At 53.3% G+C, this 26,771-nt stretch overlaps 1 protein-coding gene across 2 annotated transcripts in view; it reads left to right on the top strand.

The window, feature by feature from the left end:
• LOC146831143 (dehydrogenase/reductase SDR family member 4-like) overlaps positions 1-26,771 on the top strand; it is a 269,527-nt gene that overhangs the window by 62,197 nt on the left and 180,559 nt on the right. For both annotated transcript variants that reach the window (XM_085604108.1, XM_085604107.1), the window contains exon 3: positions 11,937-12,114. In XM_085604108.1, coding sequence (XP_085460234.1) covers positions 11,937-12,114 — 178 coding nt within the window. The remainder of the gene's footprint in view (positions 1-11,936; positions 12,115-26,771) is intronic.

Raw genomic sequence — 26,771 nt, 5'->3', positions numbered from 1 at the left:
TTGCAGCATGTGTCACAAGTTAAAAAACAAGTTTCCTGCTCATCCATTATTGGCACGGGTGTGTGCTCCAGATGCTATGTGGTTTGGTCTGTGTGTGCTGACATCTGTGTGGACATTCTTCGTTCACATCAGGGTGTCTCCTCAGTGCAGGTGTTCCTTATTCCAACACAATTTCATGGCCATTTGCTAATGCATTGTCCTGTGTCTGGACATGTGTGCCACTCCACATGACAGGTAGTGTGTCAGATGTGTTGCCAACTGTGTCATCATGGTACGGATGGCCATGTAACAGGTGGCATGTTTTAAGTTGTTATTCAAGACGGCATGTGCCCTGGCACTCACTACACTTGTCAACATGTCCCAAAAGTTTATATGCTTCACTTTGATTTTTGTGAAGGACAATGATGTGCCTGCATGACAGAGGTCTCCCAAGGGAGTGCACAAGTACCACTTTTACACTTTTGTGGTACACGCTGGCACAATTTGAACATGGGCACATTTCAGGCCAAAAGTTGTTTAGGATTTATACATATCCATGTTCCCACAGTGTGCTAGCATTTGGGTTAGTCCTTGGTTGTTGCTGAAGGCAACTTACCGGTGTCAAGTCATCCCGACCACCGTGGTGCCATGTATGTGTACTCCCTGATACCACATTTCTTCTTAACATTGGCTTCTTGCCATTATGTGGGCAGCTCATACTATGACTGTGTAAATGTAGTTTTGTATGCACCTCCTTGTGTGACTTCTGATATTCATGCACAGGTGTGTTCTGTTCCACAGGTGGGACATTCACTCATTCCAAATATGTCAATTATGTAAAGTTTTGTGCTTCCCAATAGATCAGACAGTATTACATTTGCTTTTCTACAGTACTCACAGGTCCATGAGTGTGGGGACCCCTTCAGCATTGGCGTCTGTTATTTGGCATTGGGTGCACCAATACTATTTCGTTCACAGTGACCAGGAGGTGGCATGCCGTCATGATCTGCCTGTGCTCCACTGTTCACAGACACTAGCTTCTCTGTATAATTGGATTTCCAGTTATTTGCTATGGTGTCCTGATTTTCATTATTTCAGGGGTCATGTTGGGTGAACCAACTGGGGAGTGCAGGGCTTACATATGTGCTGGTTATTCTAGATGTTCCTCATGATGCTTTTCATGATATGCACTGTGACCTATTTAGTTTGGACTCATGTGTCAGATGTACACAGGTGACTGATTATTTCCTGTCTCTTCACCTTGCCCACAGCATCATCGGGGGACACCGAGGGAGACACCTGCATGGACGTGGAGGAGGGATCCAGCACCAGTGCCACCACACCTGGAGAGTCGGCAGCATCAAGTGGCATGGAGAGCGAGGGGAGTGCGGCGGAGGACCTGGGTAGTACCACCACCGACTACGACGCAGACGGGTCCGAGGCTGAACTCCCTGAGGGGGCGGAGGCTGCTCCAACAGCTGGCAGCAGCCCTGCAACTGTCACCGCCCCCACCATTCCCATCACCGCCCTCCCGCTTGCTTGGGTCCCTTCTGTCCGTGTAGGGCAACAACGTGTCTCCTTCGTGCCAGGCACCGCACCCCCTGCCCCTGTCTCCCCTGCTGCCCTCACTGCCGAGTCTGTGGACATTCAGTGGCAGTTGCAGGTTGGGCAGACATCGATCCTGACTGTCCTCCATGGCCACACCAGACTGCTGACACAGATGGTGTCGTACATGGAGGGCATGTCAGCAGCGATGTCTGACCAACGGATGTTGCTGAGGTCCATGGACTCGTCACTGACTGCAGCAGTGGGTCTCCTCCAGCGCTCCGCCCCCCCTACCCCTGCACCATCCACACTTCCCACTCCCATGCCTGTCCCAAGCACACCCAGACATCCCCATGCACGCACCCCACCAGACACAGGCAGCACACCAACAGGGAAGGCCAAGCACACACCTCCAGTCACGCACACACAGGGGGTAGTAGGCACACCCACTGGGTCAGGGGGCAAACGGCAGCCACGCAGCCACAGTGGGAGTCCGCAGTCCTCATGATCCACTTCCTCCAAAACCACTCCCCTTAGCTCCCCTGCCCAACAGTCGGACAAAGAGTCCTTCATGGCCAGTCTGTCCCTCAGCCCCAGTGTGACACCACCCCGCAAGCGGTCAAGGAAGTCCCCAGGCAGGGGAGTTGAGTCCCCCCCCCTGTCCACACTCTCCCCCAGTAGCGCTGCAACCCATCCCTCCGACCCCCCCCTCCTTGGGGCCTGTGGTTCCTTCGGGTGCAGGGGAGACGCTGGGAGACCTTGCAACCGTGTGCAGCGCCATCTTAACCACCACCTTCGGCGCTGCCCCACCCCCTGTGGTGGAGTCGTCCGTCCCTGCATCCAGAACACCTACCCTTGTCCCTCCTGTCCCTGCGGTGCCTGGTCCTTCCCCACATGATGCCCCCACCCCAGTCGATCAACCAGAGGTATCTGATGTGCAGGCAAGCTAGGGGAGACGCATGGCCATGTGTCCCCCCCCCAGGACTTCGTGTCTGGACTGGCCTATGGCCTTTGTAAATAGTGTCCTTTTCTACTTTTTGTTTTCATGCTGAATAAAGCATTTTGTATTACTTTGCACACAATTGCTTTTCAGGTATTGATGTTGGTGCTGATACTCCATGAGTTGGGGTGGTGATCATGTGTTGGGTATCTGGGAAATGTAGTAGTCTGCTGCTCATGGGGTGGACCCTGGTATCTGCGTGGCATCACAAGGTCTCTGCAATGATTCTTTGGTCGTGTATGCTCTTTGTGTTTTGAGACATTGTCCCAAGGAGTGTTCCTTCCTTTGTGGCACCTGACATCTTCCCTGCAGGGAGTTGCACCATTGTTGTGCTGACCTGTGTCTACATTCCCTTGGTGGCTGATGGATCCCTTCAACTATGTCCATGCCTGCTCAGCAATGTGTCCGGCTGCATCGTCTGTGCCATCCTTGGTAGTCACTGCACTTGTGTATAGAGTATGTTGCCATGCCTCCATGGGGATATGGTCCCTTTTCCGCACTATGCATGTGTGTAATCCCAGCCTAGCACACATATGGTACTTGTTCTGCAGGATATTTGGTCACCTGACTGACAATTGTGGGCATTGTATCTGTGGGTGGTCCACCCTATTCCTTCCATGGGAGACAACAACTTGGTGGCTGTGCCAGCACCTCTACATTCCTATCAGTCCTGGTATGTGCGTGACAGTGTGTGTTCCCTTTGGCTCTCTTAGTTTAGTGGGTTTCACATGACTATACAGTCTTGTGACATGATCTCAGTGTGTGTATTGTGCAGCCTCCGCAAGGGGTGGGTATGCATGTGTCATTTGTCATCGCACCCACATTTGGTGTGTCATGCAGTGGGGGAATGACATCCATCCTCATGGGAGTGGGACACTGCTGTCAGTGATGTGTTGATATGGCACTCTCAACATAGTCGCACATTGGGGATGCGTTCATGGACCCATGGAGTTGTGGTCATCTGAGGATGATGCACCCACCCCTCATATGTCTGGACACTGCTGGGAGTGATATGCACCCACCCCTCATATGTCTGGGCACTGCTGGGAGGCCTCTGCACCCACCCCTCATATGTCTGGGCACTGCTGGGAGTCCACTGCACCCACCCCTCATATGTCTGGGCACTGCTGGGAGGCCTCTACACCCACCCCTCATATGTCTGGGCACTGCTGGGAGGCTCTGCACCCACCCCTCATCTGTCTGGGCACTGCTGGGAGTCCTCTGCACCCACCCCTCATATGTCTGGGCACTGCTGGGAGTCCTCTGCACCCACCCCTCATATGTATGGGAACTGCTGGGAGGCCTCTGCACCCACCCCTAATTTGTCTGGGCACTGCTGGGAGTGATATGCACCCACCCCTCATATGTCTGGGCACTGCTGGGAGGCCTCTGCACCCACCCCTCATATGTCTGGGCACTGCTGGGAGTCCTCTGCACCCACCCCTCATATGTCTGGGCACTGCTGGGATGCCTCTGCACCCACCCCTCATATGTCTGGGCACTGCTTGGAGTCCTCTGCACCCACCCCTCATATGTCTGGGCACTGCTGGGATGCCTCTGCACCCACCCCTCATATGTCTGGGCACTGCTGGGAGTGATATGCAGCCACCCCTCATATGTCTGGGCACTGCTGGGAGTCCTCTGCACCTGCCCCTCATATGTCTGGGCACTGCTGGGAGGCCTTTGCACCCACCCCTCATATGTCTGGGCACTGCTGGGAGTGATATGCACCCACCCCTCATATGTCTGGGCACTGCTGGGAGTCCTCTGCACCCACCCCTCATATGTCTGGGCACTGCTGGGAGTCCTCTACACCCACCCTCATATGTCTGGGCACTGCTGGGAGGCCTCTGCACCCACCCCTCATATGTCTGGGCACTGCTGGGAGTCCTCTGCACCCACCCCTCATATGTCTGGGCACTATTGGGAGGCCTCTGCACCCACCCCTCATATGTCGGGGCACTGCTGGGAGTCCTCTGCACCCACCCCTCATATGTCTGGGCACTGCTGGGAGGCCTCTGCACCCACCCCTCATATGTCTGGGCACTGCTGGGAGTCCTCTGCACTCACCCCTCATATGTCTGGGCACTGCTGGGAGGCCTCTGCACCCACCCCTCATATGTCTGGGCACTGCTGGGAGTCCTCTGCACCCACCCCTCATATGTCTGGGCACTGCTGGGAGGCCTCTGCACCCACCCCTCATATGTCTGGGCACTGCTGGGAGTCCTCTGCACCCACCCCTCATATGTCTGGGCACTGCTGGGAGTCCTCTGCACCCACCCCTCATATGTCTGGGCACTGCTGTGAGGCCTCTGCACCCACCCCTCATATGTCTGGGCACTGCTGGGAGGCCTCTGCACCCACCCCTCATTTGTCTGGGCACTGCTGGGATGCCTCTGCACCCACCCCTCATATGTCTGGGCACTGCTGGGAGTGATATGCACCCACCCCTCATATGTCTGGGCACTGCTGGGAGGCCTCTGCACCCACCCCTCATATGTCTGGGCACTGCTGGGAGTCATCTGCACCCACTCCTCATATGTCTGGGCACTGCTGGAGTCCTCTGCACCCACCCCTCATATGTCTGGGCACTGCTGGGAGGCCTCTGCACCCACCCCTCATATGTCTGGGCACTGCTGGGATGCCTCTGCACCCACCCCTCATATGTCTGGGCACTGCTGGGAGTGATATGCACCCACCCCTCACATGTCTGGGCACTGCTGGGAGTCCTCTGCACCCACCCCTCATATGTCTGGGCACTGCTGGGAGGCCTCTGCACCCACCCCTCATAGGTCCGGGCACTACTGGGAGTCCTCTGCACCCACCCCTCATATGTCTGGGCACTGCTGGGATTCCTCTGCACCCACCCCTCATATGTCTGGGCACTGCTGGGAGTCCTCTGCACCCGCCCCTCATATGGCTGGGCACTGCTGGGATTCCTCTGCACCCACCCCTCATATGTCTGGGCACTGCTGGGAGTCCTCTGCACCCACCTCTCATATGTCTGGGCACTGCTGGGAGGCCTCTGCACCCACCCCTCATATGTCTGGGCACTGCTGGGAGTCCTCTGCACCCACCCCTCATATGTCTGGGCACTGCTGGGAGGCCTCTGCACCCACCCCTCATACGTCTGGGCACTGCTGGGAGGCCTCTGCACCCACCCCTCATATGTCTGGGCACTGCTGGGAGTCCTCTGCACCCACCCCTCATATGTCTGGGCACTGCTGCGAGGCCTCTGCACCCACCCCTCATATGTCTGGGCACTGCTGGGAGTCCTCTGCACCCATCCCTCATATGTCTGGGCACTGCTGGGAGGCCTCTGCACCCACCCTCATATGTCTGGGCACTGTTGGGAGGCCTCTGCACCCACCCCTCATATGTCTGGGCACTGCTGGGAGTCCTCTGCACCCACCCCCCATATGTCTGGGCACTGCTGGGAGGCCTCTGCACCCACCCCTCATTTGTCTGGGCACTGCTGGGATGCCTCTGCACCCACCCCTCATATGTCTGTGCACTGCTGGGAGTGATATGTACCCACCCATCATATGTCTGAGCACTGCTGGGAGTCCTCTGCACTCACCCCTCATATGTCTGGGCACTGCTGGGAGGCCTCTGCACCCACCCCTCATATGTCTGGGCACTTCTGGGAGGCCTCTGCACCCACCCCACATATGTCTGGGCACTGCTGGTAGTCCTCTGCACCGACCCCTCATATGTCTGGGCACTGCTGGGAGGCCCCTGCACCCACCCCTCATTTGTCTGGGCACTGCTGGGATGCCTCTGCACCCACCCCTCATATGTCTGGGCACTGCTGGGAGTGATATGCACCCACCCCTCATATGTCTGGGCACTGCTGGGAGTCCTCTGCACCCACCCCTCATATGCCTGGGCACTGCTGGGAGGCCTCTGCACCCACCCCTCATATGTCTGGGCACTGCTGGGAGTCCTCTGCACCCACCCCTCATATGTCTGGGCACTGCTGGGAGTGATATGCACCCACCACTCATATGTCTGGGCACTGCTGGGAGTCCTCTGCACCCACCCCTCATATGTCTGGGCACTGCTGGGAGTCCTCTGCACCCACCCCTCATATGTCTGGGCACTGCTGGAATGCCACTGCACCCACCCCTCATATGTCTGGGCACTGCTGGGAGTCCTCTGCACCCACCCCTCATATGTCTGGACACTGCTGGGAGGCCTCTGCACCCACCCCTCATATGTCTGGGCACTGCTGGGATGCCTCTGCACCCACCCCTCATATGTCTGGGCACTGCTGGGAGTGATATGCACCCACCCCTCATATGTCTGGGCACTGCTGGGAGTCCTCTGCACCCACTCCTCATATGTCTGGGCACTGCTGGGAGGCCTCTGCACCCACCCCTCATATGTCCGGGCACTGCTGGGAATCCTCTGCACCCACCCCTCATATGTCTGGGCACTGCTGGGATTCCTCTGCACCCACCCCTCATATGTCTGGGCACTGCTGGGAGTCCTCTGCACCCACCCCTCATATGTATGGGCACTGCTGGGAGGCCTCTGCACCCACCCCTCATTTGTCTGGGCACTGCTGGGATGCCTCTGCACCCACCCCTCATATGGCTGGGCACTGCTGGGATTCCTCTGCACCCACCCCTCATATGTCTGGGCACTGCTGGGAGTCCTCTGCACCCACCCCTCATATGTCTGGGCACTGCTGGGTGGCCTCTGCACCCACCCCTCATATGTCTGGGCACTGCTGGGAGGCCTCTGCACCCACCCCTCATATGTCTGGGCACTGCTGGGAGTCCTCTGCACCCACCCCTCATATGTCTGGGCACTGCTGGGAGTCCTCTGCACCCACCCCTCATATGTCTGGGCACTGCTGGGAGGCCTCTGCACCCACCCCTCATATGTCTGGGCACTGCTGGGAGTCCTCTGCACCCACCCCTCATATGTCTGGGCACTGCTGGGAGGCCTCTGCACCCACCCCACATATGTCTGGGCACTGCTGGGAGTCCTCTGCACCCACCCCTCATATGTCTGGGCACTGCTGGGAGGCTCTGCACCCACCCCTCATATGTCTGGGCACTGCTGGGAGTCCTCTGCACCCACCCCTCATATATCTGGGCACTGCTGGGAGGCCTCTGCACCCACCCCTCATATGTCTGGGCACTGCTGGGAGTCCTCTGCACCCACCCCTCATATGTCTGGGCACTGCTGGGAGTCCGCTGCACCCACCCCTCATATGTCTGGGCACTGCTGGGAGGCCTCTGCACCCACCCCTCATATGTCTCGGCACTGCTGGGAGTCCTCTGCACCCACCCCTCATATGTCTGGGCACTGCTTGGAGGCCTCTGCACCCACCCCTCATTTGTCTGGGCACTGCTGGGATGCCTCTGCACCCACCCCTCGTATGTCTGGGCACTGCTGGGAGTGATATGCACCCACCCCTCATATGTCTGGGCACTGCTGGGAGGACTCTGCACCCACCCCTCATATATCTGGGCACTGCTGGGATGCCTCTGCACCCACCCCTCATTTGTCTGGGCACTGCTGGGAGTGATATGCAGCCACCCACCCACCAACCCACCCGCCCCCTTGGTGCAGTACTGTTAGAAGGCGACCTCAGAGGGGCCCGGAGGGGGCCCTGACTGCCCTGAGACCCACCCTCGAGGTATCGTAGCCGGGCACTGGCGGGAGACTCCTCAGGGGAGGATCCTCGTATCTAGGATCGCACACTCGGCACCACACGACAGAGAGACACCACACGAGGAGTTCTTAAGAGCAAATCTTTATCAGATCGAAGTGGTAGGATCTTTATGATCAGCAAGGCAAATATATACAAGCAGAGCGTGGGCTCACAGAGTCTTGGAGGGGGTTAGGAGGTAGCGGGACAGTCTTTGGGGATATGGATCAAATGCAGGAGCGTACCCGGCGCACAGCTCACAATCCTCGAGCTGGGGGATACGCTTGTCGTCGTGGGGTCCGGCGGGACCAAGAGAGTCTGTGGGAGCCGCGAGTCACTCAGCAGGGCTCGGATACAAGTTCGGAGGTCTTACGATCTTCGAGGAGCCGCGAGTCACTCAGCAGGGCTCAAGCACAAGTTCGGAGGTCTTACGATCTTCAGGGAGCCGCGAGTCACTCAGCAGGGCTCAGGTACAAGTTCGGAGGTCTTACGATCTTCAGGGAGCCGCGAGTCACTCAGCAGGGCTCAGGTGTTCCAAGGCGAATCTGCCGGACAGTCCCAGAGCACCCCTTGTTATAGGGCGACTCCTCTTTGATGTCCGGAGTCTGTGCAGGCAGGGGTCTTGTCACCTGGGGGTCGCTTGTTGGGGTTTCCTGCCATTGTCTTTTGATCCTTTCAGGGCCGGGTCGGTAGGAGTCCCAGACACCCAGCAGGCGTGGAGCCAGCCCTCGGGGAGGCCGGCAGGTCGATCGAAACCCACCGTCCCAGGGAAGCGCAGAGGTGTGATAGAAACTGCTCCTCCCTCTCTCATCCCAAGGGGAGCGTGATGTCCTCCAGCCAGAGTGGCGCCTCTAGGCCAGGGTCGCGCTGGGGCCGGGCGGCCATCTTGGTGCATGAAGTGGGCACGCGGGCCCGGTGTGGCCGAAGGGAGGAAGGCCACGGACGGGGAAGTCCGGGTTGGGTGCGTGTGAGTTCTGGTGGGAAGGATCGGCTAGGCCGTGGGTTTGGGGGCTGGTGTGAGGTGCAGGGGTCAGGTCTAGCTATGTTACGAGGGCCGGGTCTAACAAGTACACTGCTGTCCTGTGCATACACACACACCAATATACTGCTTATATGCTACAACAGGCCCTATGCCAACATTCGTGGCGTGTGTACGCCTTGTATCCATTTTGTACTGGTGCCATAGGGGTACAGGTGGGACGGACCCTAACCCCGCATTCATAGGGTGTACGCGCCATACCCACGCTGTGGGGGCATGGGTACGGGCCGTACCACCATTGGGGTGGTGATGGAGGTGTACGCGCCGTACCCACGCTGTGGGGGCGTGGGTACGGGCCGTACCACCAGTGGAGTGGTGATGGAGGGCTACGCGCCGTACCTACGCCTTCACAGCGTGGGTACGGCGCGTACCCCTCCATCACCACTACAATGGTGGTACGGCCGGTACCCACGCTCTGGGGGTCGTGGGTACAGGCCGTACCACCATTGGGGTGGTGATCGAGGTGTACGCGCCGTACCCACGCTGTGGGGGCGTGGGTACGGGCCGTACCACCAGTGGAGTGGTGATGGAGGGGTACACGCCGTACCCACAGCCTCACAGTGGGTACGGCGCGTACCCCTCCATCACCACTCCAATGGTGGTACGGCCCGTACACACGCCCCCACAGCGTGGGTACGGTGCGTACCCCTCCATCACCACTCCACTGGTGGTACGGCCCGTACCCACGCCCCCCCCAGAGCTTGGGTACGGGCCGTACCACCATTGTAGTGGTGACGGGTACGCGTCCACGTCCACTTCTGTTGTGCCGGTACGTGGGATTGGTGGACACGCCCCCCGAAGTGACCAGACCATGGGGGTAAGTTATATGCTGGATATATATGTTTTAACTTGGGGGGGGTTATGTTTCCTGCCCCTCGCCCCCCTCCACCCCTTTGCCCCTGGGTGCTTTTCTGACCTTCTGCGGCTTCTGCGTCGGTTTCTGTGCACCAGGTCGTAGGCTAGGAGGGCCGGGATGACACGTAGGATGGGGTCCATGGCTGTCCGTCGCGTACCGGTGCTCCTTGTTCGTGTCGTCCTCAATTTGCCGGCAGTTTTTGGCTTCCGTAAAAAATGCTTCGTGCGGAGTGACGTAGGCACGAATCGTACTTACTGGTCCGTAAAACGCTGCCTGACTCCGTCCGAACGTCACGTACGCGATGTCCCGGATCGGAATTATGGGTATTTTTTAGCCGGTCGGTGTTTTGTACGACTCGTACGGAAATGGCATTTCTGTACGAATCGTACTTGCGGGTTTGTAAGGTGGTTTACCCGGGTACGAGTCGGACGGAGAATACGCTCTGTACGACCATTCGTACCCGGGTTTTACAGGATCGGAATCGGCACCTATGTCTACCTACCAAACTGGAATGTTTTAATTCCAGCTGCATGTTCAGGGCTACCTCAAACTGTTATTAGGCCTGTGATTCTAGTCTATGCAGTTATATGGCAGAAGTCGGAGACACTCAAATGTCAGTGTAAATCACACATTTACATGGACGTATCTCAGTGTCTTAATTATTATATAACAGAATGCAGATATCCTCTAGTTCAGGCGAGCAAGGAAATTCAAGAATATAATATAGGATACCAAATATTTTAGAATGTTACATTTCTTAAAATGTATGGCATACTTTAATGATTTCATAGAATTGCCTACGTCCATCAGGCGTTCTGAAGCATGTAGGTGCATATGTAACACAGCATTTCAGCAGTCTTAACTCACCATAATGTCAAATGTGCTACATCAGTTTTTATGGGTAGGAAGACAAAAGGTCTAGTGAGAATGGATAGGTTTTGGGCCCTGAATCCGTCTTAGACTAAATAATGGGCACACAAACTGTTGCTGCTGGCTGATTTGGTCCCTTTGTTGAACACCCTGGGAGCCTAAAATGGAGGGTTTTGAACATGTGACTTGAGATTAAGAGACCTATGCAATCAATATGAAACCAATGTGTGCAAGGTAAGTTTCTGAGAGAGGATGAGAAGTACCAAAGCAAGGGGTATTTTTAGGGGGCTTACAGTTTTAAATCTTTGATGCATGACAAGGAATCAAGGGAAGCAGGGGCATTACTGAAGCCGCCCAAAAACGTCTTTGAGACGTTTTGAGACCTAAGGTCAAATTCCCCTACCACACCAAGGGAAGATTGATAACTTGAAAGGAGGGATTCTGGACGCCAGGTTGTAAGAGACATGTGAGTATGTCATTACGTTGAACCGCCTCTAAAATTAGGTTTCTGGATGGAGAAAGAAGATACCAGGGAGATGAAAAGGAAATCAACTGACAACCTGGTCATTAAACTTCATGTTACACGACTAAAGTGAGCTGAACAAGAACGCCATCCATTGAGAAGCTGGCTTCTGTTGATATAAATTCTGGTTACTACAACACAATGATATTATTATTATTAGCGGTCTTAATGCTAAAGGCTCAAAAACAGAACAGACTAAAATGACCCTCCATAAACAGAGCAACTTCATTTTCAGCATTTGCTTCTGGAAGACCAGTTAAATGAGACCAATTTATTGTGACTATGTCTGGGTGAGTGGACAAGAATGAGGTATAACTGGGAGTGCAGACAGCTCAAGGACTAGAGAAAGACGACTCCAAACACCCAGCTCAGAGACATTCAAGACCCTGAATGGGTTCCTGTCCCTAATTCCCTTACAGTAAAGCATGTTGTTAATAGTACCGATTTGGCTTCTTTCAGGATCGGATTTGCAATTGCCCGGCGGCTAGCAGAGGATGGTGCGTATGTGGTGGTGAGCAGCCGTAAGAAGGTGAACGTGGACCGGGCCGTGGAGGAGCTGAAGGCAGAGAATCTGACCGTGTTGGGAGCTGTATGCCATGTTGGGAAGGAGGAAGACAGACAGAGGCTGATAGCCACAGTAAGCAATACAGCCAATGCATGCCCATATCTGAGCCCTTCGTAAATATCTGGGGACCCAGTTAGAAGCCTAGCATCCCAGTCCCCAAGGACCCCGAAAACAAATATTCCATAGAGATTTTTCTTAATAATTCTCCAGGCCCTTGTGTTCCTCTGAAAGGATCCAAGCTCAGGACAGTTAACACGAGCACCCTTGAGATTTTCATGTGTGAAAAATCTAGCCCTAGCTTGAAAGCATAGTAGCCATGTTCACAAAACTCGTTGTTGGCCCAGTTCATTAGAGTAACTCCATTAAAGGCTATGCTTAGTGTTCTCAGCTGAGATGCTACAGACCTTGCATCAATGGAATGACTGTAGACCTTCGGATCCATGAAGCCTACATCAAACAACCACACAATACTCTCTTGCAGTTGATCCACAGCATTGGGAGTTGAAGCCCTCCCTGTAATACCCTGAAAAAGGCAATTTCTCAGGCTTTTTGCAGTAATGCAACTCACAAGTAGGAAGCTTTGCCTTATGGAAAGCTGACCATGTATGGAAGCCTGCAATAGATTTATCAAACCTTCCTCTAATTGACTTATTAATGTCTAGCTGTGATATCACTATTCAACAGTAAATAAAAATGAGATAGCTACTTTATTATAATAACTTATTACAATTGAGTTATGTCGTAATGCCTGTCGCCACGGCCACCAGACAATGTGAAATTCAGGGCCCTGAGCAAAATTATAAATGCTATTTAAACAGTGAAAAGAATAACTATGCTTTGCAGATCATATTTTTACTATTTTTTTAATTATTTCTCATTCCTTAGAAAGCAGGAGCCTGACAGCATGGTATAAAGACATCCAAAATTCAGCACCCTTCGCACTGATTTATACTAAACTGCCTAAACCATATTTTGTGAAGTCTACATGAAATAATAATTTTATATTTTCTTATAATAGTATTAGATACCCAGAAGAAAAAACTAATTAATTGCAACAAAATATTATAGTGGTCATGTGCTAGTATTGTTAATTATAGCCAGTGACCCTTACTCCCACCACCAATGCCTGTCAACATGAAAAGTAAAACTATATTAATGAACGTTTGGAAATCTCCTTTTTTCGACATGACCAGATCCCACCTGGGATACAGGTTTTCTCTATACGTTTGGCAAAGAGTACATGTGGCTATCTATAGTCTTGCAATAAAAGAGTTTGGCTACAAATTGAATTAAAAATGCAATCCATTGATGCATTGTTTTAATAATGGTTCACAATTCTAAACACCCATATCTAGAAGCTTAACACATGCTGTGAAACTATTAATCGGTTGCTGTAAGAAACAATTAATGGACCAATTCCGATGTCGGACGGAAGGGCTCCAACCGACGGTCGGAGCCCTTCAACCCACATCGGAATGTGCCGTTATGATTCCTTTCCGGCCGAGCCATTCCGATGGGCTCAGTCGGAAAGGAATCGGACTCGGATTTCTGGATGGCTTACATTGGGCTCGGAGAGCCCGTCTGCCATCTGGAAACCCTTCAGTACTCCCCTCACCGCCTCTTTCCGACCAAGGGAGTACGATGGCAGTTTCCCACTTAGGGGTCGATTCCGATCCCTCTCGGTATGCACCCAAAGAGCCACTCGTAGGCTCACCTTCCGAATGACACGTACTGGCATCCGGACCATCCGAGCGAGGAAGTACGATGCGCAAATGTGTAGAAAACCCGAACTAGCCATATGCTCCCATTCCAGCTACAGTTCCCGTACAAGCCGGATCTGTAAAAGCTGAAACGAGTCTCACGGAGTCAAAACAACAGTAGTTTCCGGGAGGGCAAGTACAATGCATACTTCCTATACGCCGAACGCGTCTCCACCTCCAGCACGTCTCGTCCTCCGGAAGAACAGTTTTTCAGGTTCGATTTGCGCCACAATGACGATACACGGCTACGAGCCGGACCAACTCACAACGCCGATGAGACGAACTAACGATCCACGCCTAGGAGACGAACCAACCATGAATCCGATTGCGCAAGTCATCCCTGTACTGTCCCTCTATGACCGGATCAACAACAGGAATCGACGCGTGCGTCGCAGAAGGTAAGTCAGACACCCACCACACAAACAAACATCACAAACCACCGAAATGCCACACAAACAATAGGGGGGATATCCCTCTCCACCAGCATTGCCCAAGCCATAGGGGTTGGATATCAATCACTACCAGTACTTTCTACTAATAGGGGGGATACCTACCACTTCCAGCACCCCCAACTCATGGGGGGGATACCTACCACTACCAGCAGTCCCTACTCATAGGGGGATACCTGCTACTACCAGCTCTCCCAACTCATAGGGGGGATACCTACCACTATCAGTACTCCCTACTCATAGGGGGGATACCTACCACTACCAGCACTCCCTACTCATGGGGGGGATACCTACCACTACCAGCAGTAACCACTCATAGGGGGGTGCCTACCTCTACCAGTACTCCCTACTCATAGGGGGGATACCTACCACTACCAGCAGTAACCACTCATAGGGGGGAACCTACCACTACCAGCAGTAACCAGTCATAGGGGGGATACCTACCACTGCCATTACTCCCTACTCATAGGGGGAGATACCTACCACTACCAGCAGTAACCACTCATAGGGAGGGATGCCTACCACTACCAGCACTTCCTACTCATAGGGGGGATACCTACCACTACTGGCACTCCCTACTCATAGGGGGGATACCTACCACTATCAGTATTCCTCACACTTAGGCGTTGCAGGACAAACGCACCACCCCTGCCATCACGTCATGATTTTAAATTGTGCATCAAGTGCCTGCAACTGTGACACTGAAAGGGAACACATAACATCTTCCCATCACCATTGTGACCAAAAGGTGAATGTAACAGTGTTGTAATGGGGTCTAAACACCCCCTCACTACAGTGACCGAAAGGTGATTATGGTGTTCAATAATCAAGCACATCATGAACATCATGGTAATGGGGTCTAAACATACCATCACTACAGTATCCAAAAGATGATTGTGGTCACAAATTCTGCTGCCACTTTAACATACCAGGTATCATACCTAGCACATACACAACAAGCAATGTAGTGGCAAAGTAGTGGTTGTGTTGTAAACACACACAGATCTGTTGATGGATAGTTTGTTGGGTCTCACAAATATACACTCAGCCATGTGCAGACAACCATTGCCCATTGGGGCTGACAATGCTCCTGTGGGCAATCAGACCATGTAAGAAGTGAGCATCAGAATGCACACACATTTATCTGCAGGGACAGACACACAAACTAAGGTATCCTGTGGAGACTGTAGATGTGAGGTGACGCAGTCACATACCATGGCAGCAATGGGGCATACCAACCAGGATGAATGTGCTGACTAATGATGTAGGAGACACAAGGATAGCAGTGGAGAACCACAACACAAGATTCAGCCTATGGCACACAAAAGCCATACCAATGCATTGGTGCAGATGCACAAACACAAACAGGCTGACTCACACTGCATCTCAAACACAACATGTATGTGTGTGTCTCAGTGTACACATGCAGGTATGCAACACATGATGGTGTGCTGAGCTCAAATTACACACAGTGCCATACAAAAGTAAATCATGAATTGGCTATCCCTCTGTGGGCAATAAGGCATCGTCAGATGAGTGGGATCCCAACAGACTCAGGTAACACAAGCCGGGTGGAACAGCAACCAACACATGCAAGAGACAGACCCACTCCATCTGTACCCTCAAGGACCCTACATTGAGGTGACAGTAGAGTGCATGATAACCCCTCTGTGAAGAAAATTTGGGATGTTGCCCCTACTGTGGACCCCAGTCACCTGTGCACACTGGGTCATGTGTCTTGACAGACCAATTACATTCACACTTACACAAACACAAATCACTGGCCATGGCACAACTCACATAAGGACACTCCCAACACCACACACTGTGAACTGCACCAATGTGCATCTGCAATGCAACTGCCATGGCCTGTGGACATTGCGCATTCAGCATGACAATACAAGGGGTGGCAGGGGGGATCCAAAGTGCACCAACTCGTCACACATGGAATAATTGGGATCCCTGCCACAGTCCCAGAAAATATGAGGAAAACATGGATACCGACAAAGATTATGGTGTCGATTCCGATCCTGTAAAACCTGGGTACGAATGGTCGGACGGAGCGTTTTTTCCGTCCGACTCGTACCCGGGAAAAACACCTTACAAACTCGCAAGTACAATTCGCACAGAAATACCATTACCGCCCGAGTCGTAAAAAACACCGACCGGCAAACAATTACATACAAATCTCTGTCTGGACGGTGCACACGCGACGTCGGGACGGAGCCAGGCAGCTTTTCACGGACCAGCAAGTACGATTCGTGCCGACGTCACTCCGCATGCAGCAGTTTTTACGGGAGCCAAAAACTACCGGGAAATTGAGGACGACGCGAACAAGGAGCCCCGGCACTCCACGGACAGCAATGGACCCCAACCTACGCGTCATCCCGGCCCTCATAGCCTACCAACTCGTATACAGAAAGCCGACGCAGGCGCCGCAGAAGGTCAGAACAACCCCCAGGGCAAAGGGGGGGTGTGTGTGTGCAAGGGTCAGGAAACATAACCCACACCCCACAAATTACTAAAACATCATGCACAGTAATTACCACCATAGACTGGTCACTTCGGGGGGAGTGTCCACCAATCCCACGTCCCGCCACAACGGAAGTGGACATGGACGCGTACCCGTCACCACCACAATGGTGGTACGGCACATACCACGCCCATCCCTACGTCACACCAACAATGGCGGTACGGCCTGTACCCACGTCCCAAAGGCATGGGTACGGGCCGCACCCCCAAAGTTGGGGTGCTCTAGGAGTACGGCCCTACCCAGGCCAACAGTGCGTGTGTACGGCACATACCACGCCCACCCCTACGTCACACCAACTACGCCGGTATGGCCTGTACCCACGTCACAAAGGCATGGGTACGGGCTGCACCCCCAAAGTTGGGGTGCCCTAGGGGTACGGGCCCTACCCAGGCCAGCAGCGCGTGTGTACGGCACATACCACGCCCACCCCTACGTCACACCAACTACTCCAGTACGGCCTGTACCCACATCCCAAAGGCAAGGGTACGGGCCGCACCCCCAAAGTTGGGGAGCCCTAGGGGTACGGGCACCACCCAGGCCATCAGCGCGTGGGTACGGCTCGAACCATGACAGTGGACAGATACATAGGGGTGTGTGCCTATCACTCCCAGCAGTGGACAGACATATGAGGGGTGGGTGCCCATCACTCCCAGCAGTGCCCAGACATATGAGGGGTGGGTGCCCATCACTCCCAGCAGTGGCCAGACATATGAGGGGTGGGTGCCCATCACTCCCAGCAGTGCCCAGACACATGGGGGTGGGTGCAGAGGACCCCCAGCAGTGGACAGAGACATGGGGGTGTGTACATCACCCTCTGATGAGCAAAACTCCATGGGTGCATGAAGGCATCCACAATGTGCGACAATGTTGAGAGTGCCATGACAACACATCACTGACAGCAGTGTCCCACTCCCATGAGGATGGACGTCCTTCCCCCACTGCATGACACACCACATGTGGGTGTGATGACAAATTACACATGCATACCCACCCCTGGCGGAGGCGGCACAATACACACACTGAGATCATGCCACAAGACTGCATCCTCATGTCAAACACCACTAAACTAAGAGAGCCAAAGGGAACACACACTGTCACCCACATTCCAGGAATGATAGGAATTTACAGGTGCCGGGGCAGCCAACAAGTCGTTGCCTCCCATGGAATTAAAAGGGTGGAGTACACACAGATTCAATGCCCACAATTGTCAGGCAGGTGCCCAAATACCCTGCAGAACACGTAACAAATGTGTGTGAGGCAGGGAGTACACACATGCAAAGTGCGGAAAAGGGAAAATGTCCACATGAAGTCATGTCAATATACTCCATACACAAGTACAGTGTCCACCAAGGATGCCACAAACGATGCAGGTGGAGACATTGCAGAGCATGCATGGCCAAAGTCGAAGGGATGTGTCACACACCGAGGAAATGTTGACACAGCTCAGCACAACAATTTGGAAACACCCTGCAGGGAAGATGACAGGTGCCACAGAGGAAGGAACACACCTTGGGACAATGTCACCATGCAGTAAGAGCTAACATGACCTACGAATATATGCAGACACCTTGTGACGGCATGCAGATACGAGGGTCCACCCCATGAGCAGGACACAACAACATTTACCAGACACCCAACACATCATCACCACCCCAACTCAGGGAGCAGCAGCACCAGCAGCAATACCAGAAAAGAAATAGTGTGCAAACAAAAAAATAACAACCACATTCAGCATATCGAAGAAAAGTAGCTAGAGTACACCATTCAACAAGCCCATAGGCCACGCCAGATGCGAAGTCCCGGGGGGGTACACGTTGGGACACGTCTCCCCAAGCTCGCCTGCACAGTTCACTGTACCATATCATCCACAGAAGGGGGGGCATCATGTGGGGGGGAAGAACCAGGCACCGCAGGGACAGGAGGGGCACGGGTAGGTGTTGTGGGTGCAGGGACGGACGACTCCACCACAGGGGGTGGGGCAGCGCCAAAGGAGGAGGGCAGTATGGCGCTGCACATGGCCGCAAGCTCTTCCAGTGTCTCCCCTGCACCCGAAGGCACCACAGGCCCCAAGAAGGGGGGGGGGGGTCAGAGGGATGGGTCGCAGCGCAACTGGGGAGGGTGTGGACAAGGGGGGGACTCAACTACCCTGCCCGGGGAATCCCTCAAACGCTTGCGGGGTGGTTAGACACTGGGGCTGAGGGACGGACTGGCCATGAAGGACACTCTGGCCGACTGTTGGGCAAGAGAGCCAAGGGGAGTGGTATTGGAGGTAGTGGGTCGTGAGGAATGCGGACTCCTACTGTGACAGCGTGGCTGCTGTTTGCCCCACGACCCAGTGCCTGTGCCTTCTCCCCCCTGTGGGTGCGTGACAGGAGGTGTGCGCTTGGCCTTCCCTGGTTGTGTGCTGCCTGTGTCCGGTGGGGTGCGTGCATGGGGACGTCTGGGTGTGCATGGGACAGGCATGGGAGTGGGAAGTGCGGATGGTGCTGGGGTAGGGGGGGACGGAGCGCTGCAGGAGACCCACCGCTGCCGTCAGTGACGAGTCCATGGACCTCAGCAGCATCCGGTGGTCAGACATCGCTGATGACATGCCCTCCATGTATGACACCATCCGTGTCAGCAGTCTGGTGTGGCCATGGAGGACACGCAGCAGCGATGTCCGAGCACCCTGCAACTGGCGCTGAATGTCCACAGACTCTGCATTGACGGCAGCAGGGGAGACAGGGGCAGGGGGTGCGGTGCCTGGCACGAAGGAGACCTGTTTGGCATACCACAAACTCCCCTCAGAACCCAGAACCCCTCATATGACTAGCTAAGTGTCCCATTTGTTAGCCGAGGCTGAGCTCGGCGGTCCCAATGTATAGACAACCCAGAACAAGCGACTTACAACATTCTCAGGAATGGTGGGAATCAGACATACCTGTTCGTCATTATTCTCAGATCAGTCCTAAGATGCAGGACTGTAGCTAACATAAGCAGACAAATGGTTAAGGCCAGAAGCATCAGCATTGTTGAAATATCATAGACATTGAAAGGAGCAATCATAAGAAACTGACAGTGGAAACAGCAACCTTCCTGTCGCCAGTAAACTAAAAGTAGTATCATTCGACTAATAGAAGGTCTCTAAGCTAGAACGGGGGACCCCCCACCGTACAGATCAGCTCAGTGGAATCACATCACAGGATCATCTAGTCCCATCTCCTGCTAAAGTCCTCCATCACAATGAAACTAAAACGTGCTGCACTGCAATATGGCAAGCACTCGTCCATCAGGTATCTGCAGCTGCGTGCATGTTATGGCTAACCAGTGGGACGATCAACCTGCACACAACAACATGCACCGTCTAGTCACCCAGACTGTGTGTGTACACAATGTACAGTACAAGCTCGCTGTTCACTGTGAAGGATGTCAATCAACAGACAGTCCTCATGTGAAGTAAACTCGAGTAGGCATTTCAAAAGTAATAACACGCAACTACAGAGTCGCGTGCAAAAGCAGCAAAATTGGCAAGATGGCTTACTAACAACTAACGCGGTGGTGCCAACTTAGCATTGTACATAGGGAGATAGGAATCGTCACTACACCCCCCCCCTTGTTCGTACCACTAACCACTAGGGGCGCAAATTTGAGAACGCAGAGTTCAAGTTTGATAGAACGGAACCAAGGGCATGAACTGGAAGTCCATAGAAGGGAAGCGAAAAAGTCAGAAAAGAAATGTCAATTATGAACGATGTTGAAGGGCAATTAACCATGTAAAAGGGGAAAAAATATCACATCGATGGATGCACCATGAAATGAGCAGGGCTAAAGTCAATCCATCAAGGTATAAGCACAATAAGTTGCAACAGCTTCCAAGAGGAAATCATCTGAACGTTCCGAAAAATTGTCTGCCATCCAGTTCAGCAGGGGGAAAGAACACACGTGTTCCTCAACAATCGGGGCATCCAGCACAATTTGTGGACAACAGGTGGGGACATCAAGATAACTTCTGGATAAGAATTCATTTGCAGCCGTTCCGATGTCCCAATTGCCTAGGACTCCATGTGCAGCAGCACAGGCCATGATCCTGACGCCAGAACAGTCCAACTCATGAGCCACTAAGGGGCTCATCAGTCGATCAAAATCCGGGTCAGGAGACACCGAGTTACACAGGCACAAATCCAGAGCTCATTCGAATGGACAATCTAGGCAATGAAAGACAGGTTGCACGCAGGTAAAGAAGGGAAACCGGAAGGACAATCCATAGGCACTGCTTAAGGTCGCCAGCGGCAGAGTGCCATAGAATTCAAGCATCTTGTTCCGAAGATGGGGCAGCCGGTGCATGCTGTCTTGTGAAGCCACAGCGTAGTACGCAGATCAATTATGGCACCCCAGCTACAAGGGCGAGAAGCAAAGGGACACCTCCGAAGACGCTAGACAAAATCGAATGATGAAATGCGGGGATCACACCAAACAGAGTTTGGAAGGAGGTCACGAGGCCGGAGCCCACAATGTAGAAAAAAACAGCCAGGCCACCTGTTGACGAGGCATGAAAGATAGTCTGAATCCGAGTCCAAAATATGTAGTGGGAGATCAGTGTTAAAAAGCGCTTGCACCTCTGTGCGCGTGTGAGCTACGTGAAGGACAAATGTTTCTCGGGATGAAGTCAACACGACTTGTTTTTGAGACAATGGAGCCCTTATTCTTCTCATCTTGTTGAACTCTGCTTTCAAGGTTGGAATGGAAGGCCAGATGGATACATCCAGCCGGCCATGCGGGGGTGGGAAAAGGACGTAATGACAGAAAACCACTCGTAGTGATACAGTCACGATGTCAGGAATTCCCGGAAGCATCCCACAGCAAGCTTCATCATTGAATAGCACATAATTACCGTTAGCAAGCAGCGTACAAGACGGGGTCATGACTGGCACACGAATCCCTAATCATGAGCGTGCATGTGACAAGCACCATGCTATTGAATGTGCCTACACACCACAGAATGATCCGGAGTGGAAGTGCACCCTTCACCTCTTAAATACACCTCCTTGCCGTCTCTCACGCACCTGTTGTTGCCTAGCACAGACACAAGGGACCCGAGCAACTGGGAGGGCGGTGATGAGAATGGAGGGTGCAGCGAGAGATGGAGTGCTGCTTTCAGCTCTGGGAGCAGCCTCCGCCCCCTCTGGGAGCTCAGCCTCGGACCCATCAGCGTCATAGTCGGTGTTGGGACTGGACAGGTCCTCCGCCTGACTCCCCTCGGCCTCCGTGCCACTTGCTGCGCCAGACTCCCCAGCACTGGTGGCCCCGGTGCTGGATACCTCCCCCACGTCCATGCCAGTGTCTCCCTCGGTTTCCCCCGACGATGCTGTGGCCAAGGTGAAGAGACAGGAAATGATCAGACACCTGTATACATATGACACATGAGTCCAAACTACATAGGACACAGCGCATAGCATGAACAGCAACATGAGTGACATCTACAATACTACAAACATATGTAGGCCCTGCACCACACAGTTGGTTTACCCACCATGCCACTGGGAAACAATGGGGAGCATGACACAACAGCAAATTACTTGATCTAAATCGATACAGAGGAGCTACTCTCTGGGGACAGTCGAGCACTGCATCACTGGCATGGCACAGTCACCTACACCCGTAACTGTCCCCCGATGCCAGGGACACGGATAATGACACCTGACATGTAACTACCGGCATTGCACGATGTGACTATGTCATGTGTGTGTCATGTGTTCCCATGAGCTTGCTGTAGTTGTTCCGTGACATGCATCTGCAGTTGCTGCATCCAACATGTGTGTGCGTGTCGATGGGCATGGCACACTATTACGCACACCAGGCCACATGTGGAATCAGACGTAACGGGTGTATGTATGCATCGCACATGGACTTGCGAGACAAGGACATATCTGCGTAGTCTCAATTTATGTGTCATCATTCCTGACATGTACCCCTTCATGGCAAGGTGTGTGGACTGTCCTATTTCAAGGACATGTGACCTGTGCCTCTAGTGTCCCACAACCGGTCTGTGTGATAATACATCCTTCTTATGCACATATGTGGATGTCTGTCACTCCTGTAATGCGTCAGCCTCTTCACTTACACTGGCCCACAGCTAGTTCCATGGCATGGCATGTTGACCTTGCGCACCCATGTGTGTAGCTGACTGTTGTTAGGGGTGTTACCTGGCTGGCATACGTGTCCTGGATGCATTGCACAGTACAGACTCTGTATGTAGCATATGTGTAGTAGCTGTTGAACATGTGCTCAGTCCATTGACAGTGGTGTAGTGCTGTACTCAATCTTCGTTATTCCTTCCAAATTTCTGCAGGGCACCGCCTCTCCCCCGACCAATGCCAGACTTGGCTGCCATGAGGGAACGTGACTGTATACGCCGCTACCGCTTCTTCCAACCGTTGATTGACAACTTGACCACAAGGCTCGAGCCACACCTCCAACCGCTTCACAGGTATCCTACTGCACTGACCCCCAAGATGAAGGTGATGGCAGCCCTACATTTCTTTGCCACGGGTATGTTTCAATTGACCATAGCTGATGTAGGTGGCATGTCCCAGACCATGTTCAGCCATGTCCTGCATGATGTGTTAGAGGCCATGTTGTTACACCTGGATGAATTCATAACTTTTCCAACTCGTGAGCAGTTGACAGGTGTCAAGGGTGAGTTCTATGCCCTGGGAGGGATGCCCCATGTCATTGGGGCCATTGATGGGACACATGTGGCTTTGGTGCCACCACACGCACAGGAGGTAGCCTTCCGTAACCACAAGCATTACCACTCCATCAATGCCCTTGTGGTATGTCTTGCTAAGATGATGATATCCCATGTCTGTGCCCGATTTCCAGGATCAGCACACGATGCCTACATCATGAGGCGTAGCAGGGTGCCTGAAATGATGCTGCAGCTGTGCAACAAACGTGCATGTCTTGTTGGTGGGTATACTCTGTTAGTCCTCTATTTAGCGGTTTCTTCATATCTTACTGCTTCTCCTGACCCACTTCTGTCCATGATGTTTCCATGTAGGGGACGCTGGCTATCCCAACATTCCATGGCTGATGATGCCTCTCCGCAACCCCAGAACAGCCGCAGAACACCGGTACAACGACACCCATGGGCAGACGAGGCGCGTGATTGAGAGGACGTTTGGACTCCTGAAGAGCAGATTCCGGTGCCTCCACAAGACCGGCGGCGCCCTCCCATATGCCCCGGTGAAGGTCTGCAAAATCTTCCTTGTGTGCTGCATGCTGCACAACATGGCAGTGGAGAAGGCCGTGCCACTCATCCTGGATCTTGATGAGCAAGATCATCCACCTGTGGAGGATGAAGGGCTTGGGCACGGGGCAAGTGACGATGAGGATGAGGATGAGGACATCCGGAGTCAGCTTATCCGCAACTTCTTCTCATGATGGTGAGTCCCTGTGTCTGAGTGTGCACGCTTAGAGCCTTGTGTGGCATGTGTTACAATGTGTGTGTCGAGCTGACTGTGTGCCAAGTGACTTGGAGGTGTGTTCTGATGTGTCATACAAGTGATAATGTCATTCCCCATATTTGTGCAGGAACACAAAATTCATTATTACCATGGTGACAACATCAATCCTGTAGAGTGCATGTACATGTCTGCGGATTACTAGCTCCTCGCTGACTTGTTGTGTGTCTGTCCTCCCCAGGTTCCTGCGGCTGTCGTCTGCTCATGTCATCATTGCACTCCTGCTATTCCTCATGAGTATTGCAACGTGTGCTGGATCAGAGTTACATGCACAGAGATGGTGAAAAGTCATTTTGGGTAAGGAGTGCAGCAAGGCGTTTTGTGGGTGGTACGTGTTTGTGATATGTGGGGACTGCTCCTGGGCATGTTGTGTTACCATGCATACATGTCGACTCACCATGGGCCACGTGACGTCTTGCATGGCTCCCATGAATTGATAGTCACCCTTCCTGACAGTCATCTGTCATGGATTGTGGATACTGATGAAGGCATCAATGTGTGTATAACGTCCCTCAGGAACATACAGGATGGCCATGGTGGACATGGTGTGGGACATCCTCATATGAGGCTCAATGTGGAATTGTAGACTCTCCGTGTGCAGCAAGGGGTGTGAGGCTCAACCCCTTCACTTGAGTGCCAGCTCAGTAGGATTTACCACATCTGTGTGTTGCAGGGGGTGTCCAGTGTAGGTCACACATGTTCAGCCGAATGACCTGTGCTTCTGTTCCAATCGATGCAATTCCATTAGTGTGAGGATGAGTAATAAAGGTGTTTGTCACACTCCAAGGTGCCTCGTCTCAATGCAGGTCTCTTGCCACTTGGCATGCGGCATCTCTGGCATACTTGCTGTAGATAAAGCATAGGAGTCCATGTGTAGTTTAGCGACATGCATGCAGTTGATCATGGATTAGGGTCCCTATTGGGCATGTAGTACATGGTCGTGTATGTTTTTTGGCGAGGTCAACCACACAATGGGCCATCACCAGTTGCTGAAGGTGTGTCTCAAGTGCGCAGGTCGACCTTCAGTTTCCTGATCCGGTGTAATGGTTCTTTGGTGATTGTGCATGCATTGTCTCTGGGTGTGCCATGTGACACTGGACACTCCTCACTTTACACACACGCCTGTTGCAGTTGTCCTTCTGACATCCTAGTCTTTGTGTGCAAAATGGGCCATTTGGCAGGGAGATGGCGCCTGCTGCTGCAGGCCCTGCACAAGCACCCAGTGGCCACACACACAAGATGGAGTGCATCATGTTTGGCTCGCTCACATATGCCATGCTAGTCCACTGCATCTGTACCTCATGATGCAACGCCCTCTGCATCATGCACATGATCCACAGATAGATCCACTCCAAGTTACGACAGACCATCCCCCAGGTCCATGACAACATCCATCTCATATACTGCCCTGCCCTCTACGGAGCAAGTACATCCAAACTCCAAGGACACTGGTCCACTTCCAGGGGGCTTCTACACCCTGCGCCCCGGCCACCTCACCGTCCACCATAGATAGCTGCAATGGATCACTGTCTGCTGCAGGATGTCCTCCACACACCCCACCCACAGGAGGCAGTCCACAAACCCGACCCCACACCAACCTTGTACGTCTGTCAGCCTAGATCACGTTGGTCCATCTCCGTGCATCCAACCTTGCCCTGGCCACCGTTCTTCACATCCACTGTACTCCAGCATACAGGACATAGTTCTCCCACCTGGCCACAAATACCTGGGACTCCCTCCCCGGGTACCTCCACATGGGCCATGGCCTCTACGCCTTGATGATGATCTCCCAAATAGGTCTGTCCGCACAGTTTAGCAAGCACCCCCTCAGCAGCCAGAGGCCATCACAGGTGAGTGTTGTGCTCCATGCCTACATTGAATGATACTTGTGACCCATGTGTGTCCTGTACCAGACTCTGTTCCCAGGGGATGGATGGCTGGAGTTGGTTCAACACTCAGGCATAGTTAGACATTTCCACACACATATGTCATAGAATAATGCAACATGACAGCAACATCTCATGTTTAGAACAATGTGAATTTATTTTTGGTGGGGTGAGTCTTTTGGTAGATGTGCTAAGGTGCTCTACCGGGGGAATAGAATCCAAAGTTCACTGGGGGAGATGGCATCCTTGGCATTGGAAGTCATAAGAGTCCAGACCACAGTGTTGGTCATCATTGGTCAGACTGTGACCAGCAAGTCCATGTGGCAGAGAATGTCATTGGGTGAGGTGCTGCTGTTGCGCCAGAGGGCCAGGTGCCAGGCCAGGTGACCTGGGAGATGGGGATGGTCCGCTGACTCTCACGGTCTTTTCCGTGGACGACCCACCTTCCTCCGGGGACCCTCAGATGCAGGCCTTGACGATGCTGAGGATGCTCCGTCAGATGAATCCTCCTCCTCCTCCCTCCCTGTGTCTGGTGCTGGTCTACGCCTGGTGGCACAGGGAGGGTTTGCCAGACTTTGGGCGATCTGACGGAGTGATTG

This window comes from Triturus cristatus, chromosome 5_1, assembly GCF_964204655.1.
Source record: "Triturus cristatus chromosome 5_1, aTriCri1.1, whole genome shotgun sequence".
NCBI classification, from domain to species: domain Eukaryota; kingdom Metazoa; phylum Chordata; class Amphibia; order Caudata; family Salamandridae; genus Triturus; species Triturus cristatus.
The sequence above is the reverse complement of the archived record's forward strand: the minus strand, read 5'-3'. Positions and strand labels throughout refer to the sequence as shown.